Source organism: Castanea sativa, chromosome 2 (assembly GCF_040712315.1).
Source record: "Castanea sativa cultivar Marrone di Chiusa Pesio chromosome 2, ASM4071231v1".
Lineage (NCBI taxonomy): Eukaryota > Viridiplantae > Streptophyta > Magnoliopsida > Fagales > Fagaceae > Castanea > Castanea sativa.
In genome coordinates, this window is record NC_134014.1 from 6,647,504 (window position 1) to 6,660,638 (window position 13,135).

General features: G+C 35.6%; 2 protein-coding genes and 1 pseudogene across 2 annotated transcripts; 2 read left to right on the top strand and 1 right to left on the bottom strand.

The window, feature by feature from the left end:
- Nucleotides 1-2,903: 2,903 nt before the first annotated feature.
- On the top strand, nucleotides 2,904-4,138 carry LOC142624087 (1,4-dihydroxy-2-naphthoyl-CoA thioesterase 1-like; annotated as a pseudogene).
- Nucleotides 4,139-6,311: 2,173 nt separating this feature from the next.
- Nucleotides 6,312-8,411, top strand: LOC142624718 (peptide methionine sulfoxide reductase B5-like). Its single transcript, XM_075798436.1, has 3 exons — nucleotides 6,312-6,571; nucleotides 7,673-7,829; nucleotides 7,921-8,411. The coding sequence occupies exons 1-3, from the start codon at nucleotides 6,474-6,476 to the stop codon at nucleotides 8,074-8,076; spliced, it is 411 nt and encodes a 136-aa protein (XP_075654551.1). The 5' UTR covers nucleotides 6,312-6,473; the 3' UTR covers nucleotides 8,077-8,411.
- A 2,571-nt stretch (nucleotides 8,412-10,982) lies between these two features.
- On the bottom strand, nucleotides 10,983-12,246 carry LOC142625955 (uncharacterized). The gene is made up of 3 exons (XM_075799716.1): nucleotides 12,086-12,246; nucleotides 11,928-11,973; nucleotides 10,983-11,363 (listed from the first exon to the last, which is right to left on the bottom strand). The coding sequence occupies exons 1-3, from the start codon at nucleotides 12,212-12,214 to the stop codon at nucleotides 11,320-11,322; spliced, it is 219 nt and encodes a 72-aa protein (XP_075655831.1). The 5' UTR covers nucleotides 12,215-12,246; the 3' UTR covers nucleotides 10,983-11,319.
- Between the last annotated feature and the right edge of the window lie 889 nt (nucleotides 12,247-13,135).

Genomic DNA, 13,135 nt, shown 5'->3' on the forward strand with positions numbered 1-13,135 from the left:
TAGAAATTGAGATGCCAACCAATTAAGCTAAATCTTATTGAAATATTGGAGAAAACTAATAATGAGTTGCACCACAGATTGTGTGGGAACTCAGCTAGTTATATCAAAGTGTATGACAAAGTGTATATCTAGATTTTTCCTTGAAAAAAGCTTGTATTTATTGGTTGGATTGCGTCTACCATTAATATCAATTTATTATCAACTGCTAAAAATTTGACACCTCTAAAGTCGTAAAATAATTGGTAAAAACAAAGTCATCACATCACAAGTTACTTTATGCTGGGTTTTTGTTCTAAATGGGGGCCCGAAGCATCCTCATACATCTGAAGGATTTGCTTGAGCTCTTGGCACTCCTCAAGATTTGCCTTACAGAACAAAATGCTATCGTCTACAAAGAAGAGATGAGTAATATTAAGACAACTTCTACAGATAGAAATGCCAGTGAGGAGGTGGTTTCTTGCTGCCTTGTGAATGATGGCCGAGAGTCCCTCGGAGCAAAGGAGGAAAAGACTAGGAGAGAGGGGATCGCCTTGGCGAAGACCCCTAGTTGGGATGATGTTCCCATAGGCCTCCCCATTTACAAGGACAGAATAGGAGACTGATGAAATGCATTGCATAATAAGGTTCACCCAGAAAATTAACACTGAAAAATCCTCGGTATTCTTCAGCCCAAACACCCACCAGGAGACAAAGGATGCAATTCTAGCCATTTTGGGGCCGATGCAAGCCTCAAGGCTTTCCAAGTATCTTGGCTTACCGTCCTTCATTGGGAGATCAAAAAAACAGGTTTTTTCTTCCCTTAAGGAGCGGGTTGGCCAAAAACTTGCCGGTTGGAAGGGAAAGCTCCTTTCTATGGGAGGTAAGGAAGTCCTCATTAAGGCAATTGCCCAAGCGATCCCCACCTACACCATGAGCTGTTTTCAGCTTCCACAGGGCCTATGTGAGGACCTCAAAGGTATGATGAGGAATTTTTGGTGGGGCCAAAAGCATCTAGAAACAAAAATGGCTTAGGTTGGTTGGAAACAAATGTGCCATCCTAAGTCAAATGGTGGCTTAGGTTTTCGAAACCTACAAGCTTTCAACCTAGCTATGTTGGCAAAGCAAGCTTGGAGAATCCTTACAAACCCAACATCCCTCATTGCCCGTGTCCTCAAAGCAAAGCATTTTCCTACTGGAGACATCCTTAGTGCAAATCTTGGCTCAAACCCCTCCTATTCTTGGATGAGTATCTTTAACAGTCTAGAGGTCATTCGAAAGGGAACTAGGTGGAGAATAGGGAATGGCAAACAAATCCACATATGGGACGACAAATGGCTCCCCACCCCAACCACACACAAAGCCATTACCCCTCCAAATAACCCCCTAAACTATCCCATGGTCTCTTCCCTCATTGACCCAACCACAAAGTGGCGGAAAGCTGAAACAATTAGAGCAACCTTCCTCACATTTGAAGTTGAAACAATCTTAAGAATTCCCATTAGCCACAGCTTGCCAGAAGACAGATTAATTTGGATGGGGACCAGCCGTGGTGAGTTCACTGTAAAGAGTGTTTATCATTTTGCCCTTGGCTTGGTTGAAGCAACAGTAGAAGATGGAAGCTCCACAGGCGACCCTTTCAAACCTCTTTGGAAGAATTTATGGCTTCTCAACATCCCCGCAAAGATTAAAATCTTTGCTTGGAGGGCTGGAGTCAATGGTCTGCCCACAAAGGAAAAAATGCGTAACCGAGGTATCAATACTTGCAATGAATGTCCAATCTGCACTAAGGAGGTTGAAACTATCCACCATGCCTTAATTCACTGTGAGTTTACTATCCGGGTTTAGAGCTTTTGGCCTGATGGGGCACAATTGATTCATCGAAATAAATGGACCTTCAATGATACAACCATGTTTATACTAGCCCACAAGCCTCCTCATGATCTAGAACTTTTCTTCACTGCTACTTGGGCAATCTGGTTCAACAGGAATAGGCTCATCCATGAAGGCAAGTGTTCTTCCCCTTCCCAAGTTTGGCAAATGGCAAAAAATTCTATTGAAGATTTTGATGTAGCAGCAACCTTGGACCTAACTACTCCTAGGCCAACTCATCCCTGCAACTGGATCCCTCCACCTCTTGGTGTCTTCAAGATTAATGTGGATGGGGCTTCATCAGACTTAGAAGGGACCTCTAGCATTGGAGTCATTGTTAGAGATTGCAAGGGTGGAACAATTGCTGCTCTTTGCAAGCCTCTTCAGACTCACTACCCGGCTGACCTGGTGGAAGTCCTTGCTATGGAGCAAGGTGTCTTGCTTGCTCAGGAGCTGCAGCTTCCCCGAGTGATTTTTGCAAGTGATGTTACCTCTGTGATAAATGTCATCAATGACTCTGCTATTGGGAACCCTTTCGGGCACATTATACAGGACATTATTCATGCCCAATCTTCCTTTACCTTCTACTCCTTCAAGCATCTCAATCGGGCCTTCAATTATGCAGCCCATGAACTTGCTCAATTTGCCCGTAGGAATGGTTCTACTCACTTGTGGAAAGGGGTTACCCCCTCCTTTTTAGAGCCTTATGTACAAGCAGACTTGCTGCATTAATCTAGTTGCAGTAGGACCTTCTATTTGTAATCGTTTTCTTGCTTGCAATGCAATATATTTATTCCCTTTCAAAAAAAAAAAAAAAAAATTAAGCTTGTATTTATTAGCTGGACCGGGTCTATAGTTAATATCAACTGCTGAGAATTTGACAACTCTAAAGTTGTGAAACATTTAGTAAAAACAAGTCATCACATCACAAATCACATACCAAAACGAGGTATAAGAAGTAAGAAGGAGAAGCCAAATTTCTTTCCACGTGGTTATTAAGATGAGAAATATTTGATTACCTTAACAACACACACAATAATTATCATTATACAGACATGGAGGAAAAGAAAACAACAGCTGTAGCATCATCATCGTATAATACTGCAGCTTTTGATAATATACTTCATGAGATGGGTTTCCAGTTTGAGTACGTCTCGCCAGAAAAGTTACCGGCCGCCTTTATATAAATCAGATGTGTTGTCAGGTCTCCACTCTTCCTCTCTAATTCATTAATTTTCTTATGAGTTATGAAAGAAAAAAAAAATTCTTATGTTAATTTTTTTTTTTTTTTCAATTATAATTTACATGATTGATGGAATGGAAAAAAAGTAGAGTCATTCAAGATGATGCATGGAGGTGTATCAGCATTGATAGCTGAGTCTCTGGCAAGCTTAGGGGCCCTCGTAGCTTCGGGTTTTCAGACAGTAGCTGGTGTTCATATTGGCCTCAACCATTTGAAGCCTGCTCAACTTGGTGATCGACCAAGTGTTTGGAGAGGCTACCCCTCTTAGAGTTGGTAAAACCATCCAGGTGGGCTCATTTTTTATTACACTCAGTCCCTAGTCCCTACATGATATATGCTTTAATTTGTCACTTAGGGCATTGAATATTTGAATGACTTCCCTTCAATCATCACACTATCGCTTCATTGGATTTCTGGCCTATCTCGTAGGCAGTGAGTGAAATGGTCATGCCAATAGATGGGACACGCTTCCTAATATTCAAAAATAAAATAATTCTTTTAGTCCACAAATATTTTGTGTGTTTTGACTTATCAAATTGATGTACACATGCAAATCAACATTTAGGACAATTTTATCACAGTTATTTTCAAAGCATAGATGATTAATGTTACAAGTTGTATTTGAAACAATATTATTTTGAGATAGCTCTAACCATTAACACCACTTTTACTATGAATCAATTACAATAGAAGTTATAAAATTCTCGTATCTAATTGATGCATATTTTAAGGGTGACATAAAACCAAACTACTATAGTCTTTTTTGAAAAAGCATGTGATATCTTATGTTTTTCTTCTTGAGTTTTTTACTATTAATAATATTAATTAAATTCTTGGAGTATATATGTTAACAGTAATAAGACTTATTTTTCAAATGATGTCAATTTTGAGCAGGTGTGGCAGGTGCAAGTCTGGAAGATTGATCCTTCAAACTCACAAAGCAAATCCTTGGTATCATCATCTAGGGTTACTCTTCTTGCTAACGTGCCAATGCCGGAGCACTTAAAAGATACCACTGCAACGGTCAGGAAGCATGCAAAATTGTGAACCACCTGTACATGCACTATGTTTACATGATTTTGTTGCACACTATTTATTTTAACAATCAAAGCCGTAGTAAATAAATAAGGATTTCCTGGACATAATTGTATTATGAAACTAAAGAGAAGTAATAAATTATTCTGCACAGAGATGCTGATGGTGCTTCACTTGTTAGCATATGTAACAAACTTCAAAGAGCCTTTCTTCCTTTTTGCATAGATTCAAAATAAAGCAGAAGTAGTTGTCTGCAAAATTGCAAATGTAATCTACATGATGTTAGTTTCAACTAACAATGCTCTCAATGAAGCAAAAGATTCCTTGCTTCTCTCTCTCTATAATCTATATATATTATGACCATCTTTCTTTTAATGATATTTATTTTTGACGCAATGAAAGAGATTAGCCTTTAGCCCCTACCATGCCTTTTGCTTTAATTATCTTGCCCTCTCTACATTTTCTTGGTTAATTTTTTTTTTTTTTTTGAGCATGATGCAGTTTTTTAGTGCCTTAATTTGTAATTTGTTTTCTGCTGCTGTTCTTCTCTCTCTCTCTTTTTATTTTTTATTTTTAATACCATATAAATATTATAGAAGGTTACGAAGGGGTTGCAGAGGGGATTACAGATTAGTAATGATTGTTATGACCTGATGAAGTCCATGTTAAAAATACAAAAGAGCTGGAGTCTTCCACTGCCAGTGCCTTCTGCATCTTTAATTGCTAAATATATGACAAATAAAAAATTTAGCTTATTTATTTAAAAAGACTAGTTGATGTTAATAGCAGCAATGCCTTTTTAAAGTAGGTATAAGGAAGTGGTGTCTCAACCTTGAGTCAGACTATTTCACTCATTGCCTATTAAACACATCACAGGTTGATAGTGTGATGGATAAAATTTGAAACCTCCAAATTTCATCATGTTTACGCTCTAGACCAATAAACCCACTGCCTAAGCATCCTATTGGGGGATAATGTTGAAGTTAAACATGATATTCAAGATTGATAGTTAGTTTGCTAAAAATGTGTGGGAGACTGTTGGCGTAACTTACCTTACATTTTTAAGACAATTGTACATATGCATCATCATTGGGCCACATTGATTTTTGGGCCTTTCCCAATTCAACTTTTAATCCCTTTCAAAGGCTTAAACTAGTCCATAAACTGATAAAAGTATTGGACCGGATGGGCCACACTTCGGGATAAGCATCTTATAAGATCAGGTACACGTAATTAGGTAGCTAGCAAATGATTTTAAAGAAAAGAAAAAGGCAGTCTTTTTACATGCCATGTACCCTATTTTAATGTCGTCCCCTACGGTACATTATCAAATCTCTTAAATATTCCTCGTTTTATCCAAAATTGATGTTTTTTATATTTTTTAAGTATAGGCTAAAATACCATTTTTATCCAGGCATTTTGGGATCACTTTAATTTTAGTTCTTAAGTTGTTTAGTTTAGTTGATATTATTTTTAACTTGCCATCAAAAAATTTTATTTTTTTGTTAGTAAAGTATTTTTAGAAATAATTTCAATTTATGACATTGGACCATGATAATTTGTTATTTATCATTAGACTAACTAATACACTAAATTAATTTTTGATTTAGGCGAGAATGAACCCATATCTCTAGGAAAAAGTTATCGAATAGTACTTTTTTAGGTGCGTGGTAGTCTGATGTTGTATGACAAATTTTAACTTGGATTTGCTAAACTCAATCTTGGGTTAAAACTCGAGCTTGACAAATTCAAGTTTCAAAAAGAGCTTACATTTTACATAACTAGAGTTTGATTTATATTCAATATTTTTTAACTAAAATCTCTTTTTATTTTAATGAGAAACTATCACATCACCCACTACCACTTACCATTGTATATTTAAAATAAAAGTAGCCAATCACATTGTTCTAATAACGTTATTTATATTTTTTTAAAATACATATGAAAAAAAAAAGTGTATAAAAATATATGTAATATTATTTAAAAATTATTACTTAAAACGGCTTACCAAACGCCAGACATCCTATTCTCATAAATTTTTCCTAGAAAAATTTTCAGGCCCACGTCTGTTTATCATCGGCCATTTTTTTAGCAGTTAAGACTATTTGCCTTTTATGAGTTAATGGACCGAATTGAGTACTTAAATGTATTTTAAATGTATTGCCCCAAAATGTAGGAGCAAAATGTATTTTGGCTTTCATTGTCCTAACTTTTAAACCCCACGTCCCAATTTTCAGTCCACGTTCATTTTGTGACTCCAGATTTTGTGTCTGAATTCACTATAAAAGAAAAGGTCAGAAAGAGAGAGAGAGAGAGAGGATAATTGTGAGTAGCAGAGTTGTTGGACATGGCTGCACCTGAAGGTTCGGTTCCGAAAACTGAGGAGGAGTGGAGGGCTGTTCTCTCTCCTGAGCAGTTTCGTATTCTTCGCGAGAAAGGGACAGAGTAAATTTCCTGTCTTTGTCTTCTTAGTCATGTCGTTTTTTGCCATGTCTTTGTTTGATCTTCTTGAATTTCAGTGGATGGTTTTTTGTAAAGGCTTTGACTTTAATTGATGGGTGTTTCGGCATTTTGGGCTGTGTGGTCTGTTTCTTTGGATATCATATCATATAATTTCTGATGAATTAGCTGACTTTGATTTTCTTTTTGTCTAGTTATGTTTGCAGCTGAGATTTCTTTTTGTTGAGCATGGTTCATTGATCAAATATATGCTACATGATTTGTTCCTGTATATTGTTTATGTTTTGGATTGTTGGTATTATATACCCAGTGTACAAGGCTCTGCAGATCTGCAGGGTCTAGGGGGTTTGGTTGATGATTGATAGGTAGTCTGACCTGACCCGACCCGACCCGACCCGTTTTTAACCCGCATAAGGTGATCAGTTTTGGTCTGAACCCGTTTTGGCATGCAACCCAACCTTGACCCGCCCGTTTGCCACGTCTATTAGTCTTAGCCCCAATTTCAGAGGTGTTACTATCCATGGTGTTACTACTTATTTATTGAAAAATGAAAATTGTAGAAAGACATTAGCTATTCTGTCCTGTACCAGAAGAGAGCTTGAGCTGCTATTAGGCTCTTGGTTTACATGTCAAAAATTCTTTTGAGAGGAAGCTGGCTTAATACATATAGAAAAAAAAAATTGATCATGTAGGTTTGTAGTTCCTGTAAAATGTTTTCTTGCAACAAGATCTCATAGACACACTCACATTGCCACAAGTAATCAACTGTTTGCTACAGTTTATTTCTTTTGACTTATAACTTTCTAAAACTTTACTTTCTCTAGGGATAGTTGTACTTTTGCCCAGCTTATCTTTTAATCCCAATAAGCCAACAAAACTAAGCTATTTGGCATGTTGCTACACGAACACACGCAATTATGTCTTATAATTTAAGATACCAATGGCATTGTAGCTGTTCTCCTCACATTTAAGGATTAGGTCCTTCAGTGTATGAATGACTGCAGGTGCAGGATTTGTAGGGATAAGGATTCTTCTATTAGATGAGTTTGGACTGTCGCCATACTAATAACAGTGAATAATTTACAGGCTGAAAGGCACTGGGGAATATGACAAGTTCTATGAAGAAGGGATTTACAACTGTGCTGGTTGTGGAACACCACTTTATAAGTCCACTACCAAATTTAACTCTGGCTGTGGTTGGCCTGCTTTCTTTGAGGGTTACCCTGGAGCCATAACTCGCACTGTGAGTCTATTCCTCATTTGTTTATTGTTGTTTTTTTGTTGATGTGCAACATTTTTATTGTTACTGAGATTACAACAATACAACTATGCAGCCGGACCCAGATGGGAGGAGAACTGAGATTACATGCACAGCTTGCGGTGGGCACTTGGGTCATGTTTTCAAGGGGGAGGGATTCAAAACTCCTACCGATGAACGCCACTGTGTCAACAGTGTTTCAATTAAGTTTGTTCCTGCAAACTCTGCGTGAAGTCTTTATAGTTTAGAGGTGAATATGCATCTTGTGTACAATCTTTCGGTTATGTCGTTTATGCAAACTGGAACGAATAATGTATTCGGCAGGGAGTGATGGAATGAGTGATTGTGACTTCATGCTAATAAACCCTTTGTTTGTCTCATTACATGGCTTTGTTTGTAGTTTTTAAGAAAAGGCCAGTTAGGCCTGCACCATGAAATTTATTGTGTACAATCTTTGGGTTATGTCATTTATGCAAACTGGAAAAAACAATGTATTGGGCAGGGGCAGGGAGCAATGGAACGATGACTGATTGCAATTTCATGCTAATAAACCCTTTGTTTGTCTCATTACATGGCTTTGTTGGTAGTTTTAAGAAACGGCCAGTATGAAATTTATTTGTGGAATTGCATTTTTACCATGAAATTTATTGTGTACAATCTTTGGGTTATGTCATTTATGCAAACTGGAAAAAACAATGTATTGGGCAGGGAGCAATGGAACGATGACTGATTGCAATTTCATGCTAATAAACCCTTTGTTTGTCTCATTACATGGCTTTGTTGGTAGTTTTAAGAAACGGCCAGTATGAAATTTATTTGTGGAGTTGCATTTTTACTTGTATTCATGTCCAATATTTTTCTTTTTTCTTCTTAAGATGAGCATTTACAACTTGGAAGTAGAGAATGCTTCTTGTTATTTTTTGGATAAGTTTGTTGTCCGATTATTTATTGAAACTAGTTAGGCAATTAACTAAGAAGAAATTCATCAATCTTCTGGTAAATGGAATTGGTATGGAAGGATCATTTATCTACTACATGATATCCATATGGCATATGGGTTTATGAGCAGACTACCATGGGTTCATAAATTTTATCAACTGGCCAATCACGTACACATAGATAGCAAAGATCAGCCCTTGAAAGCATCTAAAATACCAACTGAGCCTTAATTCTATTAGCAAGTTAACAGGTGGAATTATGCTCCTGCTCTGTCTAAACTATTACCAGAGATTCTAGTGTTTAACGGACACAAGGCTCGCGGCAAAATTTCTCTGAAAGACCCTTTGACCGGAGATTCTAGTTTCCTGCTACATCTTTGCCTACACTCAAGTCCTTTCTGAAGTAACCTTAGTAAATGAAAAGAAATGTACCACAAAAACAGAAAAAGAGCCCCCAAGCATTCAAATTAGCAGCAGCAGGTAAGGAATAGAATGGCTGAATGAGAACAAACAAGTCCATGCACATATGTATTACTCCAACATGCCACCTCCTTATAAGGCTGTAAATGAACGATCTATTTATGAAAAACTTGGATTTGACTTCAACAAAAATTATCATGTTTGTTTACTTAGCAAATGAATCAACAAATAAATCAAGCAAGCACAATTTTAGACTTGATTATTAAACAAGATAAACTCAAACATAATAATATGTTTGTGAACAAGCTTAGAGTGTGGAATTCGATTCCAGTACATATAATATTTTGTGTTATATATATACACGTATAAAAATGAACTTATTTAACTTAAGATTTTAAATTTAAAAATAAGTTTATAAGATATTGAATTATTATTAGAAATTTATAAATAATATAAATAGTCCATTTCATAGTAAATATTAATATCTATAATTTTTAACATTGCAATGCTTGTGAATCAAATTTTCATAAACAAAAATCATTCTATCAGATTGAACTAAATATAATTTCATTAATAATTATTAACATATATTTGTTAAGGGTAAATTAAATGAACCAATCTTGAAATTTTAATACTTGGCTCATTTGGGCATCTATCAGATTTCACATCCTCACTTGACTCAACTTCATCTTACAATAAGCTATTGACATCTTGACCGTTACCCCCCATCTCTCCTCCCTCTTTTCTCTCCTAAATAAATGAATTGTGAAAACTATATTTGTCCCATGTAAAAGACATGATGAGCTCCTATTCAAGTCAAGAGAACAAGGTTAGTAGCAGAAAAAAACCTGCCTAGTTCTGAATTTGATCAGGTGAATTCATGCAATGGTTTGCTTTATTTTTCCGGAGCTGAAAGAAGTGGCCCCTTTCTTGTGCAAGCCAAGTTTGGGTGGATGTACCACTCCACCAGCCAATAAGGGTAGGCAGAGTGGCACTGTTCCTTGGACTTGGCTATGGTTCATGACCAACAAGTACAAGGAGCTGCAAACCTCATATTCAATGATTAAATTGCTTACTGGTAGTGACAACATAAAGGCGGAAATATACACCATCTATACAGGAGCACAAAGGGCAACATCTCTTCCTTTATTTAGTGAAAGTGGAATTAAAACAATACCATATCCTCCTAATGATACCCTCAAACCTATCACTCCTTTTGGAGGATGCGACAGATGTGACCTTTCTCTTAAAAAAACCATTGACAAACCCATTTTCTACTAATGATACTCAATCCTACTATTCCTTTTGAGGATTCTACCTTCATCGGTTCTTCCTCTAAAAAATTCTTTTATACATCAACTAGCTTTATTGTCATCTTCCTGATCATATTAGATTCAAGTACACACTCAGTGAAGTAGATTGAAATCAGACATACTAATTGTAAAGATCCCTATTGCATTTTACATGTAATTTAAAGCAGCCCTTGGCTATAGAGTACAAACACCAAGATGCAAAACAATCAATTTGTACAAAGGCCATTTATGAAATTATTAGTACTTATCAATTGCAAGAGAAATTAGGATATTGTCATGAAAAGTAAAAAACCGGTGAACAGATAAGCAAAACTTTATCTTCCTTCATTTGCGTGAGCTATATATTTCCTGACAACAGCTTTATAACATTATTTCTTGGAAAAGATCAAGTGCCAAAGGATAAAATCTCACAACAACTAAATGAAAACATATTTAAATTAAGCATGAGTACAATCAAGAAGGCAAGAGCTCAGTAAAATGTTCGAATACATCAATTTATCAAAACAAAAAAGAATGTTCAAATATATCAAAGTTGCATTTCACAAGTTCATTCATTCCCCCTTTAAATTGCCTTAAACTAAACTACAATCTTGCAACTGGTCAATAATTCTGAGAAAACACAAGTGTTTAGAACAATCCATCATCAGATGAACTTGTTAAAGAATCATCAACAAAAACTTAAAAATCGCAGAAAACAACATATGGTTCTGTTCAATCAACCATAGAAACCAAACCTTCAAATATATGGTCAGGCTGCTATCCGCGGAGTCCAGCTCTTTTATTCAATATTCTCAGTTCCCTTTGTCATTTTTTCCTTCTTTCATTGCACGCCTTCAAAGCTTGAACTTCTGTCAAATATTTTAAGAACATAGAAATACAAAAGTACTTCGATAAGAAACCAAGCACAGTGAATGGAAAAAAACCAACAGAATGCATCAATACAAAAACAAGAAATTTCCCAGATTTTCAAATGGGAATTCATACCAAATTACCAATACCCCAAAAAAGGCCAAAATACATTGTTAGTCTCTAAACGTTAGCGGCTTCGCGCAAGGGCAATTTTAGTCCCTAAAGTTTAAAATGATTGCGTTTAGTCCCTAACAAACTTAAAGTGACCGTTTTTAGTCCTAAAAAATTAAAAGTGATCGTTTTTAGTGACATATCAGTTTTTAATTTGGTCAAATCGTACTAAAAACGATCACTTTAAACTTCAGAACCAACAGTCTATAAGCAAAAAAATAAAACTAAAGAAATTTAACATTAAATTTTCACTCTTTCTGCAATGAACTCAAAAGAGAGAATAAAATCCAAATTCTTCATAATTCTCATAAACCCAAACATACTTGTAAACAGGAAATTAAACCCACAAAAAGAGAGAGAGAGAGTGAGAATAGAGACTGATAAAAGCATACCCATCTGGCAAGACTTCCAATTTCTATTACTTTTAATAAGACAATCCTGCAAATCATGGACAAAAAAAGAAGGGTTCTTCAAATCAATCACGGTAGTCTTAAAGTAAATAGTGTTCAGGGTTTAGGGTTTTAGATGAAACTTCAAAAAATGAAATTACCTGCAAGGACAAGTAGAGAGAAGAACATTCATTGAGCTGTTTCACGTTCTCATCATCATCATCTGCGTCACTCTGATGAAGACTTGCCTTCTGGGACCGTGGCTCTGATTGTGGTACCCTTTGCTCCATATTTTTTTTGCACTTTGGCTTTGTGATTGTTCTGTTTTTTTACTTTTCTTTTGGTCGGATGTGGACCACGTGGTACAATGTTGGACCCTTGTTTTTTTCTTTTAAATACTAATTATATTACTTAAACCATTTCCAATTTTAATAAATTAATTAATTAATTTTTCAAAAGTGATAATAAAGAAAAGAATAGTCAAGAGAGATGACCTTTTCGTATGATGTTTAATTAAGGAAACTAAATTTGTGCGGCAACCAACTAGGGTGGGTGGTTAATTAGGGTAGGTGTGTAAATATTTTTTTTAATTTAAAAAAAAGTAAAATTGAGTGAAAACAATAAGAAAAACAAGAAAATAAAAAACATTAATATGTGTTACTATGGCATGGTAGATATTATATACCGTGAGGCCTTGAACCAACAAGACATAGGTCTAAGGTTTGAGTTATTCTAATTCTAATATATATTAATAAGCGCATTAGTGTTTATTTCTTTTTATGTTGCTCTAAGTGTGTAGGTGTTGTCACCGTCACCTCTTAAGCCTTTTTTATTATCCGAAAAAAAAGGATAAATATTATATGTAGCCATTGATTAAGGATTCATATTTAACCTGCGTCCATATTTAGAATTAAAGAAAAAATATTGATTTCAAAGAAATACTAATGTTTAGATTGGATATTGATTATTAGCTTCTTAGCCACGTTATTGATTGATGAAGATCGTTGCGGAATTTGATTCTTCAAGCACATAATCAAATGGCAGGCTTGAGCTTTAATTCTCATCAATTTATAAGCACTACAAACTTTCTTATACTTTTATTTCATTCCGTACATTAAAAAAAAGTGTGAATTACAATTTTAGATGTAAATCCAATTGAGAATTTGTGTGACTTTGAGAATGAGCTAAGAATCTTGACTCCTTTTACAATG

Bases quoted from the DNA above. Each gene is read 5' to 3' on its own strand.
- LOC142624718 (XM_075798436.1), top strand. From the start codon at position 6,474: ATGGCTGCACCTGAAGGTTCGGTTCCGAAAACTGAGGAGGAGTGGAGG. The intron at 6,572-7,672 runs GTAAATTTCCTG...AATAATTTACAG, and splicing joins CTTCGCGAGAAAGGGACAGA to GCTGAAAGGCACTGGGGAAT. The intron at 7,830-7,920 runs GTGAGTCTATTC...ACAACTATGCAG, and splicing joins CTGGAGCCATAACTCGCACT to CCGGACCCAGATGGGAGGAG.
- LOC142625955 (XM_075799716.1), bottom strand. From the start codon at position 12,214: ATGGAGCAAAGGGTACCACAATCAGAGCCACGGTCCCAGAAGGCAAGT. The intron at 11,974-12,085 runs GTAATTTCATTT...CATGATTTGCAG, and splicing joins CTCTCTACTTGTCCTTGCAG to GATTGTCTTATTAAAAGTAA. The intron at 11,364-11,927 runs GTATGCTTTTAT...AATATTTGACAG, and splicing joins TTGGAAGTCTTGCCAGATGG to AAGTTCAAGCTTTGAAGGCG.